General features: G+C 37.9%; 2 protein-coding genes across 2 annotated transcripts in view; one reads left to right on the top strand and one right to left on the bottom strand.

The window, feature by feature from the left end:
- The window catches only part of LOC141902714 (dynein axonemal heavy chain 12-like), a 34490-nt gene extending 11661 nt beyond the window's left edge, over window positions 1-22829 (top strand). The window contains exons 22-57 of the mRNA XM_074790556.1: window positions 318-450; window positions 1138-1333; window positions 1849-2334; window positions 2686-2915; window positions 3341-3527; window positions 3805-4029; window positions 4423-4608; window positions 4691-4816; window positions 5163-5351; window positions 5436-5584; window positions 5941-6079; window positions 6349-6708; window positions 7149-7429; window positions 7854-8123; window positions 8499-8691; window positions 8787-8948; window positions 9464-10683; window positions 11118-11400; window positions 11754-11899; window positions 11975-12189; window positions 13244-13436; window positions 13774-13966; window positions 14051-14223; window positions 15335-15475; window positions 15965-16268; window positions 16586-16810; window positions 17202-17381; window positions 17663-17803; window positions 17886-18023; window positions 19485-19718; window positions 20014-20199; window positions 20418-20521; window positions 20604-20808; window positions 21173-21310; window positions 21537-21628; window positions 22060-22829. Coding sequence (XP_074646657.1) covers window positions 318-450; window positions 1138-1333; window positions 1849-2334; window positions 2686-2915; window positions 3341-3527; window positions 3805-4029; window positions 4423-4608; window positions 4691-4816; window positions 5163-5351; window positions 5436-5584; window positions 5941-6079; window positions 6349-6708; window positions 7149-7429; window positions 7854-8123; window positions 8499-8691; window positions 8787-8948; window positions 9464-10683; window positions 11118-11400; window positions 11754-11899; window positions 11975-12189; window positions 13244-13436; window positions 13774-13966; window positions 14051-14223; window positions 15335-15475; window positions 15965-16268; window positions 16586-16810; window positions 17202-17381; window positions 17663-17803; window positions 17886-18023; window positions 19485-19718; window positions 20014-20199; window positions 20418-20521; window positions 20604-20808; window positions 21173-21310; window positions 21537-21628; window positions 22060-22321 — 8285 coding nt within the window. The 3' untranslated portion in view covers window positions 22322-22829. The remainder of the gene's footprint in view (window positions 1-317; window positions 451-1137; window positions 1334-1848; window positions 2335-2685; window positions 2916-3340; window positions 3528-3804; window positions 4030-4422; window positions 4609-4690; window positions 4817-5162; window positions 5352-5435; window positions 5585-5940; window positions 6080-6348; window positions 6709-7148; window positions 7430-7853; window positions 8124-8498; window positions 8692-8786; window positions 8949-9463; window positions 10684-11117; window positions 11401-11753; window positions 11900-11974; window positions 12190-13243; window positions 13437-13773; window positions 13967-14050; window positions 14224-15334; window positions 15476-15964; window positions 16269-16585; window positions 16811-17201; window positions 17382-17662; window positions 17804-17885; window positions 18024-19484; window positions 19719-20013; window positions 20200-20417; window positions 20522-20603; window positions 20809-21172; window positions 21311-21536; window positions 21629-22059) is intronic.
- An 893-nt stretch (window positions 22830-23722) lies between these two features.
- On the bottom strand, window positions 23723-25722 carry LOC141902013 (nucleoporin NUP35-like). The gene is made up of 8 exons (XM_074789638.1): window positions 25510-25722; window positions 25179-25406; window positions 25040-25097; window positions 24679-24832; window positions 24521-24590; window positions 24305-24433; window positions 24065-24214; window positions 23723-23935 (listed from the first exon to the last, which is right to left on the bottom strand). Exons 1-8 carry the CDS (start codon window positions 25645-25647, stop codon window positions 23858-23860), a joined length of 1005 nt encoding a protein of 334 aa, XP_074645739.1. The 5' UTR covers window positions 25648-25722; the 3' UTR covers window positions 23723-23857.

Raw genomic sequence — 25722 nt, 5'->3', positions numbered from 1 at the left:
TATTTCACTGAAATATGTTCATCTGTGTTTATAATCTAAATGAACTTAGATTTTAAAAGTTGAAAAACAATTTTTATAGAAAGTACATGATTATAGTAGTACATTGATAAAGTACCATGGATTGAAAGCTCTGGTCACGAGTTTTCTATTAGATTGTGTATTTTCAACGTTTTAAATCTAACTTTGTTATATATTTCACATATGATTAATGATCTTCACTATTTATTTTAGAGCATGGAATGTTGAAGCATGTTTGTTCACTATTCTATCACTACGTGTGTTATTCATCGTGTTTGAATATTATTGTATTTTTAAAGGTGTTTCCGATGAGAATGATTTTCAATGGCTCGCTCAGATGAGATATTACTGGGAAGAGGATGATCAGTGTCGCGTACGTTTAACTAACGCTCGCGTGAAATACGCGTATGAATATCTCGGTAATACAACGCGGTAAGTATTACAAACATGTCACACGTAATATCATATCATTATCGAGGCTCGAGAGTAGTCTCTTCCCAGGATACGAGATCAGTATTCCACCGTGTCTAAGTTTGGTGCTATCTCAGTTTATCATTCATTGAAGTTTCTTAACAAGAAAACATGGAAATGAATTGAATCACAGACGTCTAGTTTATTATACGTTCCTGTTTAACCCTTTCAGTGCTGACTAATCAATACCCTATAGTGCTGGAGATAATTTGAAAATTTTGAAAAATTCCACCCTAGTGTGTTGAATAACGGGAATACCACTATAGTGCGTCTACACCTCGGCGCGGTGTATCGTTAGTTACTAGTATTTCACTATGTTTGACAGGTGCTGCCATCTTTCAAGAGAGATAATTAGTAATTACTGATTACAACAATACACCGCAGTGCGGTGTACTAGCAACATCCATCACCGATTCATACACTGCACTGCGGTGTAGACGCACTGAAAGGGTTAATCAAACATTTCCTAAATCGTGGTGAAAAATTGGTGAAATCAAAACATCTTCAGAAATTTCTTGTATCTTGTCAAGATAGTTTCATTTCAATTTTATTATCCTAACAAAAGATCTAGTACCCGCAAGATACTAGCAAAGCCGAGTCCTAATCATAAGACCTCATCTTGATTTAATTATGATTATTTATTTTCAGTCTTGTGATAACACCGTTGACCGATAGGTGTTACCGTACTCTGATTGGTGCGTTCCATTTGAATTTGAACGGCGCCCCCGAGGGTCCGGCTGGAACCGGTAAAACTGAAACGACTAAAGATTTAGCGAAAGCGTTAGCCGTTCAGTGCGTTGTGTTTAATTGTTCCGATGGTCTGGATTATATCGCTATGGGCAAGGTAAGTTTCAAATTGTGGTTTCAAGCAAACTTTCCTAGTTGGTTGAATACGGCAAAAGCTCTTTGCAGTGAACGCCTTTTGTTCTGGGCAAAATGCTTGCTGTGCAGAGGTGTTCACAGTGGAGAGGTTTGAACTGCTGGGGTCACACCACCTCGTGGTAAATCAAGCAGGGTGGCCACTGACCTGGAAAACCTTGTAATCCAGGGAATTAGAAAAATCTAGAAAAAATCAGGGAAAACTTGGGGCATTGACAAATTTTTCAAAAACCCTAGAAAACTCTGATATGTTATTGACCACACGTTTCTTTATCAATATGTGATTCATTAAAGATGAATGAATGGTAAAATTTTAAACCAAGAAATTCCTCAGATCCACTCCGGGAATTTGGCGTTGAAACATGTAAATTGGCGGAAAGTGGTCGCCCTGTCAAGTCATTTGATTCCAAAATTTCCAATTAATGAACATGTTTCCTTGTTTGTCAAATATAATATTTATCTTGTTGTTTTATTTGTTAGTTTTTCAAAGGTCTAGCTGCTGCAGGTGCGTGGGCTTGTTTCGATGAATTCAATCGTATTGAACTGGAAGTGTTATCAGTCGTAGCTCAGCAGATTCTCTGCATAATCCGAGCCGTTCAAACCAAAGCCGAAACGTTCGAATTCGAAGGCACCGAATTACGATTAAACGCCAACTGTTACGTTTGTATCACGATGAACCCCGGTTACGCCGGTCGCTCCGAGTTACCCGATAATCTTAAAGTTCTGTTCCGTACGGTCGCGATGATGGTCCCCGACTACGCGATGATCGGCGAGATCTCGCTCTACTCGTTCGGATTCATGGACGCGAGGAATTTAGCGGTTAAAATCGTCACGACGTACAGATTGTGTTCGGAACAGTTGTCGTCGCAGTTTCACTACGATTACGGTATGAGAGCGGTGAAAGCCGTTCTTTCTGCCGCCGGAAATCTGAAACTAAAATTCCCCGACGATGATGAGAATATCCTGGTATGTGCCAAGTGTTGACCAGACCTGACTATGACTACTATTTCAGAGTAGTTTCTTTCTACTCTTTTCAAGAGCTCAATTTCTCCAAAAAATATTAAAATCAGAATAATTTCTAGTTCATTTTCAATGAAACTACTTGAAACTTTTTGATCTCAAATTACTCTGGTAAAACTACAAAAAATCAGAAATATCAGTCGGTAGTCTGGTTTGGTGATGCCAATTACTCTGGTAAAACTACTAAAATCAGAAATATCAGTCGTTAGTCTGGTTTGGTGATGCTAATTTCAACCGTTTTTCATCAAAATTCATACAAGACATGTTTGTAATGATATTATATATTGATTATTTCAGCTATTGCGTTCGATCTTGGATGTAAATTTACCCAAGTTTCTGTCGCACGACATCCCGCTGTTCCAAGGTATCATTTCCGATTTATTCCCGGGAATCAAACTGCCCGAAGCCGACTACGAGATATTCCTGAAGGCCGTTCACGAAGTCTGCGAGAGGAATAAAGTACAACCTGTACAATTCTTCATCGAGAAAGTTATTCAGACTTATGAAATGATGATCGTCAGACACGGGTAGGTTTTTTTACACATTCGATAAATAAACCAATATTTCTTAAATACCGATATGAGAAAGTAAACATGACTTTATCAGTGATGTTGTAGTAATGATGAAACGTAAAACTCCCACTATTATAAATTGACTGAAAAGTTTATCAAAATGTATTAACATGTTACTACATGTACCGCCCTTTCTTAGTCTAAAAAGTTAGACAAACAATAACAGGGTGCAGCCACTTACCTGAGATTGCTAGATTGTGCATAAAATCAAACAGTTTCCATCTATGTCTTACATACTTGACTGTGTTGAAAATGATTGGATTCTTAGCAGATTAAGTTAGGGAATGGTCAGAGAAAAGCTACCATCCTGTCTCAGTCTAGAAAGTTTGAAAACATTTGTCAATTTATGATTGTTAACACTACTGATTCATTGATTTCAGTTTTATGATGGTCGGGGAACCGTTTGGCAGTAAAACGACAGTCATTCATACATTAGCTGAAGCGATGACGTTATTAAACGAACAAGGTCACGGGGAGACATTCGAGAAGGTCATGTATCGTACAGTCAATCCGAAGGCTATTACGATGGGTCAACTGTTTGGTCAGTTTGATCCAGTCTCACATGAGGTAAAATAATCTTTCTTATACCATAACTCATGATCCAGGACCCATTTCTACAGTTCAGTTGACCTTTGAGTTAACTTATTGAAAATGAACTACATGTGTAGTTTTAACTCAGAGTTAGTTCATTTTCAATTAGTTAACTCTGAGTCAAGTGTGAACTCACAACTGTGGAACTGGGTTCAGTTCTATAGTTCTCAAGAAATTATTAGAACTGGTCTAGATTTTCAAATGTTATTTGAATCTACCAATACTCACTGTATACGTGTTTATTTATTGATAGTGGACTGATGGTGTAGTCGCAAATACATTCCGTGAATTCGCATCCAATGATAGTCTCGACAGAAAATGGGTGATATTTGATGGACCTATTGATACACTATGGATTGAGAGTATGAATACTGTATTGGACGACAACAAGAAACTGTGTTTAATGAGCGGTGAAATTATTCAAATGTCGAACGTAATGAGTTTGATTTTTGAAACGATGGATTTGGCTCAAGCTTCGGTAAGTTTAGACATGAATTCAGTAGATATTTCCTCACTTATTTCTAGTGATGAAAACGTATTTGAAATTTCCTTTACAAAAAGATATGATATGAATGGCTATAACATTGATCATATTATTGAGTACCTGTGTTAAACATAGAATTTATAGACAGTTTTCGTAAATCAAAAATTCTATATTTATGTTTTTTCTTGAATTTTTTTTCATTATGAATTGAATTTTTTTCATTATTGCATTTCCTTAAAAGATAGGTTCCTCAAGATTCCTAACCTAAGGTTATTTATACTTCTTTGAATGTTCTTTGTATCATTCTACCTTATTTGATTAGATCAAGGATGAATTGAATGTATAAATCTGTAAGAGAAAGTCAATATCTCTTGCTGTGTATTTCAGCCAGCTACAGTCAGTCGATGTGGTATGATCTATTTGGAACCTACGAGTCTCGGCTGGAGACCGATACTGAAATCATGGATGGCCAGAATATCAGACGTGATGTTGAAAGACAATGAAGAATTGATTCCAGCTCTGTTCGAATGGATTGTAGATCCGTCATTACAGTTTATCAGAAAGAATTGCAAGGTGATTTTCTAAAAACCGTATCTGAAATAGAATGATACCTTTGACATCAGTATTTATTGACCGTTTGATGATCTGATTTCAGGAATATGTTCCGTACAGCGAGACTAATTTGGTTTGTTCTCTAATGAACCTCGTCGAGATGTTGATGTCTGACGCCTGCAGTAAAGAAGATGCTCTCGACAATAAACATCTACGAACTTGGCTCATTGTAAGTTTCACAAGTTCGATCAGTTTGAGTGTTGAAGTTTAATTCACCCAACAATCTCGGAACCAGTTCTATAGTACTCGGTAAAAATAAAGCTTAATTCTGTTGGAATCTTCTATTTTTCACATTAACTCGATATTTTTCAAAGGAATTATCAGCATTGATATAATATTGGGATCCACTCTGATAGAGGGAGCAGATACTTTATAAGGTGTGGCTGAGTTTTAGAGGGTAGATGTAAAAATGAAAGGGGTGGCAGCCACTCTAAAACCTGTTGTGGTGAACACTGAGAATTAACTCATAAATGTCGAACCAGGTTCTGATTATTTGTATTTGAATATATTTACAGTGTGCGTTCATGTTCTCGGTACCGTGGTCTATCGGAGCTCTTGCCGATCCCGACGGTCGGGATAAATTTGACGTATTCTTCAGAGAGTTGCTCTCCGGTAAATCTGACTCGAATCCGATTCCGAAAGCGGTCGGTAAAATCGACGTAGCATTCCCGAACGAAGGACTCATTTACGACTACATGTTCGAGGTATGTCTATAGATATCGCGTTGAATAAAAGTCGCAAATGTTTGAAGACGTTATTTCTGTAAAGGGACTTGTTTTGTTTTGCAGCAAAAAGCTCGAGGTAATTGGAAAGCGTGGACTGATTTTACGAGAGGTGCCGATCGTTTCCCCGGGAAAAAGATACGAGATATACTCGTTCCGACTATGGATACAGTTAGATACACATATCTTATGGAAGTGTGTATTGAACATGGAAGGTAAGTCAGTCAATCAGTCAAACAGTCAAACAGTCAATCAGTCAGTCAATCAGTCAGTCAGTCAGTCAGTCAGTCAGTCAGTCAGTCAGTCAGTCAGTCAGTCAGTCAGTCAGTCAGTCAGTCAGTCAGTCAGTCAGTCAGTCAGTCAGTCAAACAGTCAATCAGTCAGTCAGTCAGTCAGTCAATCAGTCAGTCAGTCAGTCAGTCAGTCAAACAGTCAATCAGTCAAACAGTCAATCAGTCAATCAGTCAGTCAGTCAGTCAGTCAGTCAGTCAATCAGTCACTCAGTCAGCCACTCAGTTGGTTAGAATGATCATGTATACCGTAAATAATGTGAATGTTTTATGAATTTTAGACCTCTGATGTTTGTTGGTCCGACCGGTACCGGTAAAAGTGTCTACGTCCAGGAGAAACTGATGAATGGTTTATCGAAAGATAAATATCTACCAGCGTTTGTGAATTTCTCCGCTCAAACCACAGCCAATCAGACACAGGTATGTCAGTGATATTGATAGTGATAATTTGATAATAATCTATCTAGTGTTGGAGCAGCAAATGATTAAAGGCTCTGTTACCAGAACAGTTATGACAAAAGCCTTTGACAAGATGACTTGTATCCTGACTCAGTCGAAGAGATTGACAAAGTCTTGAGATTTAACTCCTCAAAGTTACAACCAGTAAGGGTTGAGCTCTGGGTTATTCAGTGTAGGAGGCCGACTGCTCAATACTCCTTAAGTTTGATAATCCTTTCTTCTACTTGTAGTTCATAATCATGTCGAAATTAGATAAAAGACGAAAAGGTGTATTCGGACCTCAGATGGGCAAGAAAGCGATTATATTCGTCGATGATTTGAACATGCCAATGAAAGAGATCTACGGCGCTCAGCCACCTATCGAATTACTGAGACAATACTTCGATCACGGAAACTGGTACGATTTGAAAGATACCGTGAAGATCACGTTACAAGATATACAGTTACTAACGGCGATGGGACCGCCCGGCGGAGGTCGTAATCACGTGACTCCTCGATTCTTGAGACATTTCAATATCATCGGTATTACTCCGTTTAATGATGAGACAATGACTCGGATATTCTCGATATTGCTGAGTACCTACCTCAGAGTAAGTTTTATTCATCAATCCTGGATTCATCTCGATATTTGCTCCCACAATAAGAATGAAAAATTGAGTCCGGAAATGTTTCTTTAGCTAATAGTTCATTCAACGTTTCAACTTTATCCTAATAGTAATCTTTAAGAATACTTATGTTGTGACGAAATATTGAGATATATATTTAGTCTATAATTAAGAAACTAATAAAGAAATAAGATATATATCTTCGTTCTGGGGTATACCTCATAATTTTGTCACAACATTGTATTCCTGAAGATGACTCTAAGAATATACGTATTCAACTACTAGCTTAAGGAAACATTTCATACTCAAATTTCATCCTTAGTGTTGGATTTTATATCATCGTTACAACGCACAGCATTTCATCAATGATTATCGTATTAATATTTCATCAATTTCACAAATAAAAAAATGATTTATTTTTTCAGAATGAGGAGTTTGCACCTGATTTCTTCACGGCTGGTAACAACATCGTTCAGGCGACTCTTCACGTTTATAAAGAATCGATGGCTAATTTATTACCAACTCCGGCGAAATCTCATTACGTGTTTAATTTGAGAGATTTCTCGCGCGTCATTCTCGGGTGTTGTCTGATCAGAAAAACTCAAGTCGAAAGTAAGAAAGTGTTGACGAGATTATGGGTACACGAGGTGATGAGAGTGTTCTACGATCGACTGATTGATGACGCTGATCAAACATGGCTTTATGAGTAAGTATTAAAAACATGAAGTTTCCCACAATATCGGGGAAAACTTCAAAATGATATTTCCTGGTTTTGAAGTGTCTGCAAGTTTGATCGACTTTCTTCTAATCCTGGAAATATCTGGGAAATTCATTTTCCACTTCACGTAGCATAGTTCCAGGATGTCAATTGGTTCCCTAAGGACAACTTCCTTCAGTAATTTTTCCTGAAAATCACCTAATCCAACTAGTCAGCACTATTAAAATGATGATGTCCCTGTAGTGTGATAGAATCTCTTCATTTCCAATTAGGAAAATTGAAGAATCACTCATGAAATACTTGTGAAATCGGAAAGACTTGGAAATATTGAATTTATGTAAAACTGTGGGAACAATGTCGATTGAGTCTATCTGTAGTTGCTTCACATATTTTTTTCCTGTCAATATTTCAGGCTTATTAAGGAATGCTGTAAAGAATATTTCAAAGAAACGTTCGACAATCTGTTCGATCATTTGAGTAACGGCGGTGAAGGCGGCGCTAAAGTGAAAGAGGAAGATTTACGTAGTTTAATGTTCGGTGATTATATGAATCCGGATTTAGAACCTGAAGAGCGTGTTTACGAGGAAGTTCTCAATCTGAAGGATTTATATACAGTAGTCGAACAATGCCTCGAGGAATACAATAATACACACAAGACTAGAATGAATTTAGTCATATTCAGGTTAGTTACAACATTGAAGCAGCCATCTTGGATTTTGATTAGATTGTTTGTGCTTGGCAAATTAAATTTTACCCAAATATTACAAGTGTTGATCTGATCGAAATCATGTATGATCTGAAGCAGGTTTTCAATTGATCCAGAATTCTCCTCTAGTGAGTTTGTTTCGACCAGATTATGCTCTACCTCTTCAGGAATAGTACTGTAAGCTGTAAACCTGATAGAAGTGGCCGGTAGAGAGTTTGTCATTCGCGATTCCCATTCCTAAACCAGAATACCTTCTATCAAAACCCTGCTGAAGATGGGTTCCTTAATTATTGTTTTTGTATCTATAATATTCAATTCCTGGTTTAAATTATTTGTGTAATTCATTTACAGATATGTGCTGGAACATTTATCTCGTATTTGTCGTGTATTGCGTTCACCCGGAGGTAACGCTCTGTTGGTCGGAGTTGGAGGCAGCGGTCGTCAGTCTCTCACGCGTCTCGCTACTTCAATGGCTGGACACGCTTTATTCCAACCAGAAATCTCTAAAAACTACGGAAAGAACGAATGGAGAGAAGATTTAAAGGTTTGTTTCTCGATTCATTTCAACATGGAAAATTGTAAGCATTTTTTTTTCGCACATCAGCATTTCATTGTCTTTTCTTTTTTGGCGTTTTGTAGGCATTGCTTAAATCGACCGGAGCTCAGGGTAAATCAACGGTATTCCTGATCACTGATACTCAAATAAAAGATGAATCATTCCTGGAAGATATCGATAATCTTCTGAACACGGGAGAAGTTCCGAATCTTTTCGCAACTGATGAAAAGGCAGAGATTATGGAGGTAAGTGATGACAGTAGTTTGTAATGGAAATACAGTAGACTCTGCTCAAGTAAGATCTTTTAAGACTGTAGAAATTTGTCCGACTTGAGATATCTAAGTTGGATGGTGTAGTTTTTCATCTCTGAGCTAAATGGTTATCTATGAGTTAAACAGTTTTCCCTGATTTAGACAGTTAATTCTGAATAGAATTGTTTTCTTTGAGTTGATCAGGTGCTGCAGTTGCTGAAAAGTTGGTTAGAGTTAACCAGTGGATAGTTGACATAGTGACAATCAAAAGTTCATAGTTACTATGATATTCATCAGCCCGTTATCTTTAACCATCTCTTGAGCAACTGCAAACCCTGGCGGATGAATACCATAGTAACAATGAACGTTTAATCGCCGCTATGTCGACTATCCATCGGTTAACTCTAACCAACTTTTGAACAACTGGCCCAACTTAAGTCAAGTTTACTGTTCATGCGATTTGAATGTATCAATACCTGTATGTGCAGTGATGTGTATTTATATTGTAGGCTGTACGACCAGCAGCTCAAGCCGGTGATAAAAACGCCGACTTCAGTCCGCTCGCTTTATTCGCATTCTTCGTCAATCGATGTAAAGAGAATCTTCACGTGATCATCGCGTTCAGTCCGATCGGCGACGCGTTCAGAAACCGATTGAGACAATTCCCGTCGTTGATCAACTGCTGCACGATCGACTGGTTCCAAGCTTGGCCCGAAGACGCCCTCGAACGAGTCGCCCATAAATTCTTAGAAGAAGTCGATATGGAAGACGATATGAAAAACAACGCGGTTTTCATTTGTAAATATTTCCATCAAAGTTCGAGAGTTTTATCGGAGAAATTCCTCGATAAACTCGGGCGCCATAACTACGTAACTCCGACGTCGTATCTGGAATTGATCAATTCGTTCAAATCGTTGATTACGAAGAAACAAGACGAAACGATGAAAGCGCGCAGACGATACATCGTCGGTTTAGATAAACTTGCGTTCGCGTCGTCGCAGGTCGCCGAAATGCAGAAAGAACTCGAGGAACTTCAGCCGCAGCTCGTCGAAACGGCGAAAGAAAACGACAAAATGATGATCGTCATCGAGAAAGAGTCGAAAGAAGTTGAAGAAACGAGTAAGAAAGTGAAAGCGGACGAAGCCGTCGCGAACGAACAAGCGTCTGCCGCTAAAGCTTTGAAAGACGAATGCGAAGCGGAGTTAGCGGAAGCGATTCCCGCTTTAGAAGCCGCGTTATCGGCGTTGAATACGTTAAAACCCGCCGATATTACCGTCGTTAAATCGATGAAGAGTCCTCCGGCCGGAGTGAAACTCGTAATGGCCGCCGTTTGCGTTATGAAAGACGTTAAACCTGATAAGATCAATGACCCGGCGGGCACAGGCGGGAAGATCATGGATTACTGGGGTCCGTCGAAGCGTATCCTCGGCGATATGGCATTCTTACAACAACTGAAAGAATACGATAAGGACAACATTGCCGTTCCGATTATGGCGAAAATTCGAAAAGAATACATCACGAATCCGGATTTCGATCCGTCTAAAGTAGCGAAGGCTTCGTCGGCGGCCGAGGGTTTGTGTAAATGGGTGTGCGCGATGGAGATCTACGATCGTGTAGCGAAGGTCGTCGCGCCGAAGAAAGCTCGACTCGCCGAGGCTGAATCGGAATTGAGCAGCACGATGAAAACGTTGAATGAAAAGAGAGCAGAGTTAGCTGCAGTTGAAGCTAGGTTCGTTTACATTCATATTCATTGCTCCAGCCTCAGATCCTAGCTGAGTCAAACTTAACTCAGAACTGTGGAACTGGATCCTGGGCCCTACCAGTTATGAGTTTAGAATTGAGTCAAACTTAACTCAGAACTGTGGAACTGGATCCTGGGCCCTACCAATTATGAGTTTAGAATTGAGTCAAACTTAACTCAGAACTGTGGAACTGGATCCTGGGCCCTACCAGTTATGAGTTTAGAATTGAGTCAAACTTAACTCAGAACTGTGGAACTGGATCCTGGACCCTACCAGTTATGAGTTTAGAATTTATCGCAGGACCACGGATGACGGTATGGGGTCCTCCCTTTAAAAATTTGGAAGTTTTACCGCCTCCAGATGTGAGATCTATAAAACCAGCCCCTGATCTGATGAAATGAATGTTTATTTCTCTCTATAGATTGGCTGATCTGAAGAAAACATTCGAAGAAGCGACTGAAAAAGCGAAAAACCTCGAATTCCAAGTGGATCTCTGCGGAAAGAAACTTGTACGAGCTGAGAAACTGATTGGTGGATTGGGTGGAGAGAAAGACAGATGGACACAAGCTGCCGAACAACTACAGATTATATACGACAATCTGGCCGGAGATGTATTGATTTCAGCCGGTGTAATCGCTTACTTAGGACCATTCACATCAGCTTTCAGAGATGAATGCACTTCTGATTGGGTTAACAATTGTCTGGTAGGTTATGTGATCATTTATACTACAACTATTCAGTTCCACGGGCCTCACTTGAAATCTAACTCTGGGCTTATAACATAAGAACTGAACTAATTTTGTCTCAAGAATCGAACTGTAGAACTGTGTTACTAGTTTGTGTTCAGCTCTTGTTTTATATGTTAATTCGCTATTACTCATTCATACTCCAGCCAGTCGGTTCCACAGGCCTTGGTTAAAATTTTATACTAGGTCCAAAGCGTTGGAAATGAACTCATTTTGTTTGTTTTGTCAAACTGTTGAACTGCGTTACTTGTTTGTGTTCAGCTCTTTGTGGTCGATGTTTGAAATCGGAATTCATTATTTCTCATTTCTAGATGAAGAATATCCCGTGTAGTAAAGAGTTTTCTCTGACTAAAACGATGGGTGAACCGATCAAAATACAAGCGTGGAATATAGCCGGGTTGCCTAGAGACGCGTTCTCTATTGATAACGGTGTCATTGTTGCCAACTCGAGAAGATGGTACGAGAGTTTGAAAACGAGTTGATTTATCAAGTAGATTTTCACGTGTTTATTAATTCTATGTATTTAATTCAGGCCATTGATGATCGATCCTCAAGGTCAGGCAAATAAATGGGTGAAAAATACGGAGAAAGATTTATCGCTATCGGTGATAAAACTAACCGACGCCGATTACATGCGTACGTTAGAAAATTCGATTACGTTCGGTAATCCAGTCTTACTGGAGAACGTCGGCGAAGACTTAGATCCATCCCTGGAACCTCTTCTTCTTAAACAAACATTCAAACAAAGTAAGTAACATTAGTTTTTGTGTTCATCGTCGTAGTTTAGAGAAAGTTTGATTATAGTTCATTCAAATCTAGAAAAATATTTCATAGTTTGGGAAAAACTACACAAATACAAAGTAAAGTTGATAGATGATTTTGACGTTTTGATTCAACTGGTATCAACCATTTTCAAAACAGATTCGAGAGGAGTTTTGATGTATAAATTTGTTTTGGAAATTAATTCGAAATATGAAATTCCTCTGAGTTTTTACTTCATAATTGTGGCTTTTCTTCAATTGATTTTTAGTCATTTGTCTAAAGAAACATATTTCATTGTCTCGTTGATTAATGTTATTTGTTATGTTTGTTTTTGAATTAGTGTCAATGGGTAAGTCAGGTATTAGAATTCTATGTTCTTACCTACCCATACCTGTGGTATATGATGGAAGAACCAATGATTCTTTTATAAACTTTTCCTCCTATTAAACTATATATTATCATCATATCATTTTTAATCATTTCCTCTATCTTTTTGCTCGATGTATTTAAGATCGATGTATTTTTCTCGCAAATTTCCGAGAAATCAAATCAAATTTACTCTCTGTTTTCCTTTAGCCGGTTGAACAAAATGCCTCCTTTTCCATCAGAATTTTCTCAAATACAGAATCAAATGGTGCTTCTTTAGATTTCTATTTCTTGTAGCTCTGCTCATAAAACATAGTTTTGATGAAATGTTTCCGACCAATTTAGACAATAAATGTTCAATAAATATTATATGAATATTATATTCTATAGCTGACAGTAAAGGAAATCCTCTGATAGGTTGAACATATTTTCCCGATTCATCTTTTTATTTCATCACAAGCCTTTATAATGTCATACCACATTTTTATATAAAAAATTTTTTTTCAAATTTTCACACTCAATGCATAAATATTTATCACGAAAGATTCACATAGTTGTAAATATCATGGTGACAAATTCTAATCATTTCATTTCATTCTGGAGCTATTTTTGATATTAGATTCATGGCTTTGATATTATGAATTTTCATTCTATCACAATTTCTATTTTCAAGGTGGTGTTGAAATGATTCGTTTGGGTGAAAATACGATTGAATACAGTCAAGATTTCCGATTTTACATCACAACTAAATTACGTAATCCGCACTATTTACCAGAGATCGCTACTAAGGTTTCACTACTGAACTTTATGATTACACCTGAAGGTTTGGAGGATCAGCTTCTAGGAATTGTCGTCGCTAAAGAAAGGTAATATCATAAAGTTGAATACAGTTAACCTCTCGGTTTCAAAGACAAGTGACTGTAGTTGATATGAATTCATCGAATAGAGAGTGACTGTGCACTTAGCTCAGTTGGTTGAGTGGAGGACTGGGCACCAAGAGGTTCCTAGTTCGAAACCACCCCTCTGGCGTTAGCTGGTGAGACACATACTGCTAACTTAGCTAGGTTGTGAGCCATAACAACCTATATAAAAGCCCTGTCCGTCTCTTATGACCCACAGGGTTACACTGTTACTTGGAGTTGAGACGTAAAACTCTGATAAACTGTAACAAGTGATGGTAATGATTTAACACATTTCTCACAGGCCGGAACTCGAAGAAGAACGTCAAGCTTTGATCATTCAGAGCGCTGCCAATAAAAAACAACTGAAAGAAATTGAAGATAAAATTCTGTACACATTATCCGCATCTGAGGGTAACATCTTAGAAGATGAAACTGCCATCAAAATTCTCGACTCTTCGAAAATTCTATCCGACGAAATCTCTAAAAAACAAAAGGCGAGTATGAACTCTATTTCGGTATGTCAGTTATATTCGTGAAATTGATATTTTCGTATTATTTCAACACGTATTTGTTTACAGGTTGCTGAAGAAACTGAGAAGAAAATAGACACGACGCGTTTAGGATATCGACCGATTGCGAAACATTCGTCTATTCTGTTTTTCTCGATCGCTGACTTGCCAAACATCGATCCTATGTATCAGTATTCATTGACGTGGTTCGTCAATTTATACATCAATTCTATTCATGACAGGTACGTTCAACCCACTGCCTTATCATGAGAAATATATTCCCGGGGCCAGGTTCCACAATTGTGAGTTAAGAGTCAACTCTGAATAGAAAAAATATTCATTTACAACTAGTTAACTATGATTCAATTGTTGACTTGCAACTGTGGAACTGGCTCCAGTTCGATATTAATGTTTAAACTCTATAGAGTCAAATTTAACTCAAAACTGTAGAACTGGATCCTGGACCAGTTGTGAGTTTAGAGTTAACTCTGAGTTGAAATCAGTTCATTTACAATGTTTCGACTCTAAGGTTAGATTTCAACTCACAACTATCATGGAATTCAGTCTTGATTGTTTCATGTTACCCCCTCCAAAAGGCTGCTGCCCAAACCCTACGAAGACCATTCATCGGAATTTACGGTTTAAATTTTTCAGCAATAAATCACGGATTCTTGAGAGGCGTTTGCGCTATTTAAAGGATCATTTCCAATATAATTTATACGAAAACATCTGTAGATCGTTGTTTGCTAAGCATAAGCTTATCTTCTCGTTCATATTGTGCGCTAATATTTATTTGTAAGTAAGAAGAACGTGTCCTTAAAGCGCTCTCCCTCATATATACTATACTCATGTATATATATCCATATCCATCTATATATTTAGCCTAGTTATAACTGGACCTCGCCACCTACCATATCTATAGCATGTATCTACTGTCAACAGGGTTCTTACCGATCGGGGAAATCAGAGAACTGCTCATTTATTACTGGTAGGGAAGTCGGAATTCTGACTCTTTTCTTGAAAAGTTGGTGAATTTGAGAGTGGCACAAGAACCTCTCAAACAGAAACCGCCCCTACTGACGATATCTCATGATTCAATAAGATATCTTCAGTCAAGGATCAGGGAATTATCAGGGAATTTTGAAATCCCTGATCTGTAAGAACCGTGTATCAATATGGAATGCATGAAGAATTTTGAAGTATTCATCTCCTTGTTAGACTCAGTACATGGTTTACTATCAGTCGGAGGAATCGAATACAACTGAAATTCCAATGAATTCCAAATTGAGTAAAAGTGTATGATCTGTATCTCTTTATTTCTCATTTCTCTGCATGTTTATCTAATTTTTACAGCAATAAATCGAAGATTCTCGATAGAAGATTACGTTATCTTACCGACCATTTTACCTATAATCTATACACTAACGTGTGTCGGTCATTATTTGAGAAAGACAAATTGCTCTTCTCATTTTTACTGTGTAGTAAATTACTCATGTAAGTTATTTGTTTTTGTGTTTGAGGGTTTCGGTGTTTTAGAAAGTTTCGAAGTTTTTGCTATTTTTTTTAAAAGATTTTGTGCCGTGAGTCACGAATATTGCTTTTCATTAAATATAATCATCTGCTTTTTCCTACTCTTTTCACAAATCATTTATTGCACTTTGGTTTTCAACAGTTATTTTTGTCACATTTCACATTTCAAATGCGTAGTTATTGAACTCTTAAAAGAAAAATTTTAAATCTTATAAATAATACTGAATTCTTAAGAAAATTATTTTTGTTATAGACTTTTAGATTCACTGCACAATTATTACTGCAACAAACCTTAAGACTGAACATTTTAAAAGACATTTCAATCAATTCATAAATAATTATGTAATCTGTGTTTACAATTGCACTCCACAGCCATTTTGGATTAAAGCTCTCTATAAATTTTATGTTATATTGATAGTAATAATAATTCTTTACTGGGCGATTGTTTTACAGGGCAAAAGGTGAACTGAATCATGAAGAATATTTGTTCTTTTTGACCGGTGGTGTCGGTCTCGAAAACAAATTAGCGAACCCCGACTCGTCATGGATATCCGATAAAGTTTGGGATGAGATTTGTCGTTTGAACGATCTACCGACGTTTAAAGGATTCAGAAATTCATTCACCGAGAATCTAGGATTATGGAGAAAGATGTACGACAGTAAAGATCCTCACGAGTACGAAATACCCTCACCGTGGAATACAAAACTCAACGACTTTCAACGAATGATAGTTTTGAGGTGCATCAGACAGGACAAGGTAAAAATCAGAAAAACCTTATCATTTATTATATACCGGTAGATACAGGCTATGACTTCTATTTGAGAGTAGTTTCTACTCTTTTTAAGGGCTCAACTTCTCCCAAAAATATCGAAATACCTCCAAAATCATAATTTCTCTTTCATTTCTAAAGCTAAGTCTAAAAGGGATTTTCAGACTCGTCACAAGTTGTTAGATCAATGGCAATGCCATCTTCAGAGATACTTAGAATATCGTCAATTGTGCCTTCATCACTGAGAATACAGATATCAGTTCATCTGTTATCCAGGAACTAATGTAATGTCTGTTTATTTCAGGTCGTTCCAGCTATAACTATATTCGTACAAGAGAAACTTGGAAAGAAATTTGTGGAGCCGCCACCGTTTGACTTGGCGAAGAGTTACGTCGACTCCAACTGTTGTTCGCCTTTAATCTTCGTTTTGTCGCCCGGAGCAGATCCAACAATGGCTTTGTTGAAGTTTGCCGAAGATAAAGGATTTGGTGGAGCGAAGTTCAATTCAATTTCTCTCGGTCAAGGACAGGTAGGTTTAAAACTAGATAAGGAAATATTCAGAATGCATGATTTGATGAAACACTTATCTGTGACGATTATATACAAAATCCAAATCTCTAAGACCAGGGGCAGCAGTTGCTCAAAAGATGGTTAAAGTTAACCAGTGGATAGTTGACATAGTGATGATTAAAAGTTCATTGTTACTATGGAATTTATCTACTGGTTGTCTTTAACCATTTTGAGGAACTGGCCAATGAAAGTTTCCTATATATTCAGTATATTCAGGGTTTTGACTATATTGCCTTAGTCCTCAGTTATCTTCGGGTCGATGACTAATCTCACTTTGTTAGTGTATGGTTTTTAAATGTTTCTATGATTCCAATAAACATGTGGAAAGATAATGAAATGATTGATTTCAGGGTCCGATCGCTGCTCGTATGATAGAATCAGCGAAGAACGAGGGCACGTGGGTGATGTTACAGAACTGTCATTTAGCCGTCTCATGGATGACAGCAATGGAGAAAATTTGCGAAGACTTCACTCCAGAAACTGTTGATCCTAACTTCAGATTATGGCTGACAAGTTATCCTTCAGATAAAGTAATTATTAGTATTAGGTGTATCACAAACACACGATAGTCTTATCAGATGATTTGAAACTTTTCCGAATTTTTAAAGACTTTTAAATGAGCGTTGATTTTCTGCTGATGTTTTGTTCTTCAAATCTGGAATGTTTTAAAAGATATTTTGTTGTACCTGGTATCAGTATTCAAATATGTATCATAATGTGATATTGAAATATTTAAACTGTTGTGAAACATAGTTGAGCGTGGTGAAGAAAGTTAAACTGTTTTTGATAGTATATTTATTTATTTGTTTAGTTCCCTGTGACTGTGCTACAGAACGGTGTTAAAATGACTAATGAACCCCCAACTGGATTGCGACAAAATCTGCTACAGTCGTATCTAAACGATCCTATCAGTGATGAGACATTCTTCGCCGGATGTCCCGAACGAGAACTCGTACGTATAAATACCTCATTTCAATTTCCGATTCATTTGAAACTTGAAGGAATAAGACATCGTGATAATTATTTTTCTGCAGCAATTTGAGAAGTTGTTATACGGGCTTTGTTTCTTCCACGCGCTCGTGCAAGAAAGACGAAAATTCGGTGCTCAAGGTTGGAATATTGCGTACGGTTTTAATGAATCCGATTTGCGTATATCGGTCAGACAACTTCAGGTTTGTGTTCCTCAAACTCCTATTCATTAATACATCACATATAACTAGACTATTTGTAGAAAAAACTACAATTATGTAGAAGAACTAACTAAGAGAGTAACTAAGAGAGTGATGATGTTTGGACTTCTATGGGCCATTTTCTGAAACTGTTTTGAAAATGCCTGATAGAACTGAGTTGAAACATACGTCACTTCTCTCTTAGTTTTTCTACAAATGAATTATAGACAGTCAGTTGTCAATGGAAACTCGATTCTAGATGTATTATAGACAGTCAGTCGTCGATAGAAACTCGATGTATTATAGATAGTCAGTCGTCGATAGAAACTCGATTCTAGATGTATTATAGACAGTCAGTCGTCGATAGAAACTCGATTCTAGATGTATTATAGACAGTCAGTCGTCGATAGAAACTCGATTCTAGATGTATTATAGACAGTCAGTCGTCGATAGAAACTCGATTCTAGATGTATTATAGACAGTCGGTCGTCGATAGAAACTCGATTCTAGATGTATTATAGACAGTCGGTCGTCGATAGAAACTCGATTCTAGATGTATTATAGACAGTCGGTCGTCGATAGAAACTCGATTCTAGATGTATTATAGACAGTCGGTCGTCGATAGAAACTCGATTCTAGATGTATTATAGACAGTCGGTCGTCGATAGAAACTCGATTCTAGATGTATTATAGACAGTCGGTCGTCGATAGAAACTCGATTCTAGATGTATTATAGACAGTCGGTCGTCGATAGAAACTCGATTCTAGATGTATTATAGACAGTCGGTCGTCGATAGAAACTCGATTCTAGATGTATTATAGACAGTCGGTCGTCGATAGAAACTCGATTCTAGATGTATTATAGACAGTCGGTCGTCGATAGAAACTCGATTCTAGATGTATTATAGACAGTCGGTCGTCGATAGAAACTCGATTCTAGATGTATTATAGACAGTCGGTCGTCGATAGAAACTCGATTCTAGATGTATTATAGACAGTCGGTCGTCGATAGAAACTCGATTCTAGATGTATTATAGACAGTCGGTCGTCGATAGAAACTCGATTCTAGATGTATTATAGACAGTCGGTCGTCGATAGAAACTCGATTCTAGATGTATTATAGACAGTCGGTCGTCGATAGAAACTCAATTCTAGATGTATTATAGACAGTCGGTCGTCGATAGAAATTCGATTCTAGATGTATTATAGACAGTCGGTCGTCGATAGAAACTCGATTCTAGATGTATTATAGACAGTCGGTCGTCGATAGAAACTCGATTCTAGATGTATTATAGACAGTCAGTCGTCGATAGAAACTCGATTCTAGATGTATTATAGACAGTCAGTCGTCGATAGAAACTCGATTCTAGATGTATTATAGACAGTCAGTCGTCGATAGAAACTCGATTCTAGATGTATTATAGACAGTCAGTTGTCAATAGAAACCGCTGATTTGTATTACAGATGTTTGTTAATGAATATGATGAAGTTCCATATGAAGCTATCACGTATATGACCGGCGAATGTAACTACGGAGGTCGCGTTACCGACGATTGGGATCGAAGATGTTTACTGACGATTCTATCCGATTTCTACAATCCGAACATTATTACTGACGCTAAATGTAAATTCTCCCCGAGCGGACTTTACTTCGCTCCTCCGAAAGGCACATATGAAGACTACGTTGAGTTCATCAAGGTATGAAAATCTGTATTATTTTGCATGAATGTTTGATTTGGTGTCAAAGTCAAATCAGTGAAAACAGATTGACAGTACTTTGCAGGTTAACTAGATTTTGTTTGAAATTCTGAGCCTTCAAGAGTAGCTTCATCAGATAGCTTTACATGACGAAGCTACTCTGCACAGCTAGCCGAAGCTTATAACTTCTAACAAGCTCTAGTTAACCTACACAGTACGACCTGTTTTCACATTTACTTTCTTAAAACTGTATAAATCAATTGATAAAATGTATGCATTCTCTTTGCATGAATAGAAATTACCTCAAGCTCAATATCCGGAGATATTCGGGATGCACGATAACGTAGATATCTCAAAGGAACTGCAGGAAACTCGAGGTCTATTCGACTCGGTGTTGTTGACGCTCGGTCAGATGGGTGGAGGAGGCAGCGGTAAAACTGATGACGCTTTACAGGAAATTGCCGCCGATATTCTGAGCAAGGTAAACTTAAATAATACCTCGGAGCTTAAGTAATACCTCGGTAATTAAGAAGTACCAGATAATACATGTTTGAATCTAGATGATACAAATAAAAACATAAGATGGGGCATAGAAGACCAAATAAAAAGCTGCAGTTAAGAGAAGCGTCTTTGAGATATAAAGACATGTAAGGCTGCTTCACTTGATTAACACTAAACACTGTATTTATTTATTTTCAGTTGCCGGATAATTATGATCTAGAGGTGGCCATTAAAAAGTATCCAGTAGTTTATTCAGAGAGTATGAACACTGTTCTCGTACAAGAAATGGAACGTTTCAATACGTAAGTTCATCATTCATTCATAAGACTGAGTCTTTCAATTAGCGGGATATTCAATATATCAATGTGATTTGAATTTTTTCAGGTTATTGTCGATTATTAGAAGCAGTTTGATCAATCTACAGAAGGCGATTAAGGGTCTGGTTGTGATGTCAGCCGAGTTGGAAGCGTTATCGAACAGTCTTCTGATCGGTCGAATGCCGGCGTTGTGGGCTAAACGTTCCTATCCATCACTGAAACCACTCGGAAGTTACGTCAACGACTTCTTAGAACGTTTGAGATTCTTACAGGTTTGTTCTGTGATACGATATGTAACATCTACAGGAGAGTTAAATGGAAATGAATCAGGGCTGACAACTCTTCATGATTTTCAGTAATTGTTACTATCCATATACCGGTAACTAGAACTACTGATTTGATTTGTTTGATGCATACAGAAATATGAAAGATTTCACTGAAGGTCTTACTGTTGATTACTGATTGATTTGAACATTTTCATTTATATTTCAATGAAATGTTACCGAATAAATTCAATTTGTTACTGATAGCAGTTGGCAGCCCTGATGAATTGATAAGAGTGAAACCCTAATTGTGATTCAGTTCTTGTCTCATTGTTTCGCATGATAAATCTGTGATAAATGTTTATTTCTACAGAAATGGTACGACGAAGGGAAACCATCGACGTTCTGGGTGTCGGGATTCTTCTTTACACAAGCATTCTTAACTGGTGTTAAACAGAATTACGCGAGGAAATATACGATTCCTATTGATTTACTGGACTTTGATTTCCAGGTGAGTTTTCGCCGTTGTCTTAAAGAATGAAAGCAACGTTAACATTATTATTACAGTCATTTGATCTTGTGTATGCCTACTTTTTTAATGCTTCTATTTGTGAAGATAATGAAATCTGAGGTAAGGATCCGTTGCGCGTTACTGGATCCTGGATGTCATTAGATATTTTCCTAGTCGAATAGATTGCGATTGTTGATGATTATAGAATATTCATGTATTTTTGTAGGTGATGCATACTGATAAATTAGATACACAGCCTGATGATGGTGCTTATATTATTGGTCTGTATTTAGATGGCGCAAGATGGGACGTTACAAAGTAAGTCCATAACGATACCCACAGATCTGCTCTAAAATGTGACTGTATTGTGTTAATGTATTGAAAGTCAACTAATTATGACTATAACCAATAATCATTTTGCAACTGGATCCTAAATTGTTAAGAGATATTGAAAGAGAGAATGAAAAGTTGATGAATTTTGATTGGATATATCTAAAGTCTCTAATCTAAGCCCAATTTTGAAATGATAAATGTTTACATGACACTCCCTGACAACTGTGGCTATTGTGACAAATGCCGCGACAAATACTAATTTCTCTATTGTAAAAAGTTTTTATTTAATGTCTGGATAAGTTGCAGCTATAATGTACATGTATTGTACATGGAATTGAAAATGGGAAGCATCAGAGATTCTTTATTCTCCAGTTAACCTTGATAATTAACTGCAATATTTATGAATGTATTTTCAGCGATCAACTGACCGAACAGTTGCCTAAAATCCTCTATGACTACATGCCTATAATATGGTTGAAACCGTCTAAAATGGTTGATATTGACACATCGGACAAACGATACTTGTGTCCGGTTTATAAGACAAGCGAAAGGAAAGGTGTTTTATCAACGACTGGTCATTCTACTAACTTTGTCTTACCGATTCGTCTGAATGCCGGTAAACCAGTTCAACACTGGATTAAAAGAGGCACCGCTCTTCTTTGTCAACTCGATGACTAGATCGTCGCTTTCTATATTTTTGTACAAATCTCTTACGAATTTTATATAGGAATTCTTATTTTGAATCCGTCCCAGGTTGAAATTGTCTATAAAAGACTGCTGTGTTATGTTAAGCTATATAAATCAAATTATCTATGCTATTGTTATTTGATTGTTTCATTTGTACTCGTACACATAAATACTATACAAACTTATACATGATTTTGAATATATTTTGTAGAGCATTGTGTTATATTTAAGTATCTGTTAGATATAACTCTAACTCAATCCGTCCATGATAAGTTAATTCCGTCCCTATCTATCAAAATCCACACATAGAACAAATCTGTTATTTTTTTCATGTATTCACAAGTTAAATACAAAATCCCGATTTATTTTATAAAAGTTTGTTCTTGTTTTTCTAGGAAAATTTATACAATTATTATTATAATTATTGTATGTTATAGATACGTGTGGTTCACTTGTTGATTTAATTCTGTGATATACATTAATGAACTGATATAGAATAAAGTTGCAATTTAATTTGATTAATTACCAGTTAACAGTTCATTCTGTTTTGCTCGAGGAAAACTTAGGATACACACTTTAGGATACTCCGGATATTGACGAGACAGGCAGGCTCAGAAGATTGGGAGACAGACACCGAGACAGGCTCAGGAGATTGGGAGACAGACACTGAGACAGGCTTAGGATATCGAGACAGACGCTGAGCCAGGCTCAAGAGATTGGGAGACAGACACTGAGACAGGCTCAGATCTGGAGACAGACACTGAGACAGGCTCAGGAGATTGCGAGACAGACTCTGAGACAGGCTTAGGATATCGAGACAGACACTGAGACAGGCTCAAGAGATTGGGAGACAGACACTGAGAAAGGCTCAAGAGATTGGGAGACAGACACTGAGACAGGCTCAAGAGATTGGGAGACAGACACTGAGACAGGCTCAGGAGATCTGGAGACAGGCACTGAGACAGGCTCAAGAGATTGGGAGACAGACACTGAGACAGGCTCAAGAGATTGGGAGACAGACACTGAGACAGGCTCAGGAGATTGCGAGACAGACTCTGAGACAGGCTTAGGATATTGAGACAGACGCTGAGCCAGGCTCAAGAGAATAGGAGACACGCTAAGACAGGTCCAGATTGAGAGGCACGTCCAGGAGATTGGGAGACAAATGCCAAGGCAGACCCAGGAGATAGAGACATACTGAAGGGAAAGAGAGGTACTGACAAGACAGGAGGTTAAGATATCTCACTACTTAGCTATGATTGATGAATGAATTCTAATTTGTCCACAAATACCTGGAGCTGTTCATACATATCACTATCCTTTCCTTCTTGAAACTCCTCAATTGCATCATGCAACGTAGGATAATTACTGACCAAATTGATGAACTACCGTATATTCGTTTATTATCATCTATAAATTCATTCATTATTCCTAAGTAAGTAATACATGTAGATTCGGCAGTTGATTTGAACACAATCGATACAGAACGGTGCTGTTTAAAAAGCGTAGAGTCATTTCTGCGAAAAGTCACCAGCCAAACATATACTCCATTGCTTTACCGATTATACCAGAATTTTTCTGCGGCGTAGTGCACTGATTGGTTACCTGAAAAATCAACGCCATCTATTTATAAACATGGAAAACATAACTCCGATATTTATCCGAAAAGACTCGGATCTCAGACTTTGATCTCGGGCTCTGATCGAGTTATGGTAGCGAAATTCTAATATTTACCTGATGATCACTGCTGGCAGCTATATAGGCAGCCGTTAACGGTCTAATCGGGGTACCTCTAGCAGCGCCACCTATCGGAGTACCTCTAGCACCGGTTATAGGCGTATTTAAATTAGATTGATTGCACTGATTTCCAACGTTCATAACCGACTGTAAATAAAACGAATAATCCAAACATGAAACTTTCTCCCATGTCACAAATTTAAATCTGTCTTTAGAAGATAATTGAACATCACTTACAACGTCTATACACATCTGCACTCCGACCATGATTCCATTACCGAAAACCTTTCCATTTTTACTCAACGCTTTTTTGGCTTGTATTTTAGATTGATATTGAATATGCATCCAATTACCTTCAGCCGATATCTAAACAACAAACGTAACCGTTAAATAACACCAAACAGACATTTGAAAAGATGATTTCTGATTAGAAGCGCTGAATCTGTTAATTACCACATGATTGAGAATGTTGCCGTATTGTGAGAATTGTTGTAATATGAACGATGTCGCGGCTGGAGGAAACCTGGGACAAAAATAAAAACGACGTTACAAATATATTTAGAATCTGATCGCCCGCACTGACTAACAGGGGTGGTAGGTAGTATTCTCACCCGAATATTGTAACCCAAGTTTCATTCAGTACTTCATCAGGTGTAATAGCTTCACCCTGTGTATAGAATGGATCGATCTGTGTTGGGCTGGAAGCTGTAGCAGTCACTGTCTGTGGTGGTGCGTTATTAAATAGTAATCCAGTTTGAGGAACTCCTATTAAACACAATAAACAATACAATCTTTTAGAGAGAATTGTGACTGGAAGGCCAACTGGGGTGAGTGCCTGGGGGCCGACCAGGGTGAGTAGGGGGTCACCAGGGGTGAGTGCCGGGGGCCAACCAGGGCGAGTAGGGGGTCGCCAGGGGGTAATGCCCGGAGGCCGACCGGGGCAAGGGTCCGGGCAGGTGGGTTAACACTTACTATTGATACTTCTATTGTATATTGATGAAGAGTTAAGTTGACTTGAATTAAAATCAGGCTAAAAATAAAAGCACACAACTATTGAATGTTTAGTCCAGTAGGTTACTAATCCTCACATCAGATAGATGCAAGTAGTTACCTGATTGTGTCCATGAAATGGACTACTGGCAGCGCCACCTGGTGTAGTTATTTGATCGTACAGACCCTGAACGGGCGGAGCAGCAGTTTTATCTTTACGTTGACTGTAATCTGTGCGAGGAGTAGAGAAAGAAGCGCCACCTATACCCGCGACTCCGCCACTGCTGCTCGGAGATTTCACTGATTTTGGAGGACTGTATCCGCTAGGAGTTCCCCATAATCTTGGCGACTAAAAAGTCAGACAAAAATGAGAGAATAGAGAACTTTAGATGGCTTTCAAGACAATAAAATTCAATTTGTTAAACACAGTATAGATATACTTTACTACTTACCGCGGTAGATTTAAGAGCGGATGGAGGTTCACCCAGTAAATAACTCGGTAAATATGGAGACTGTAGATTGCCTGGAGTACCTCCTCCACCTCCAGGTGATCCAACCATCATTGGTGAATCAGAACCAGGTGAGAACATCTCGCGATAAATAAATGATGATATTTCGGTAATTAGGGTGCCGTTTTAGAAAGAGCGTTTCGACGAAACGGAAGT

This window comes from Tubulanus polymorphus, chromosome 3 (assembly GCF_964204645.1).
Source record: "Tubulanus polymorphus chromosome 3, tnTubPoly1.2, whole genome shotgun sequence".
NCBI classification, from domain to species: domain Eukaryota; kingdom Metazoa; phylum Nemertea; class Palaeonemertea; order Tubulaniformes; family Tubulanidae; genus Tubulanus; species Tubulanus polymorphus.
This window is presented reverse-complemented; position numbering and strand designations above follow the sequence as displayed.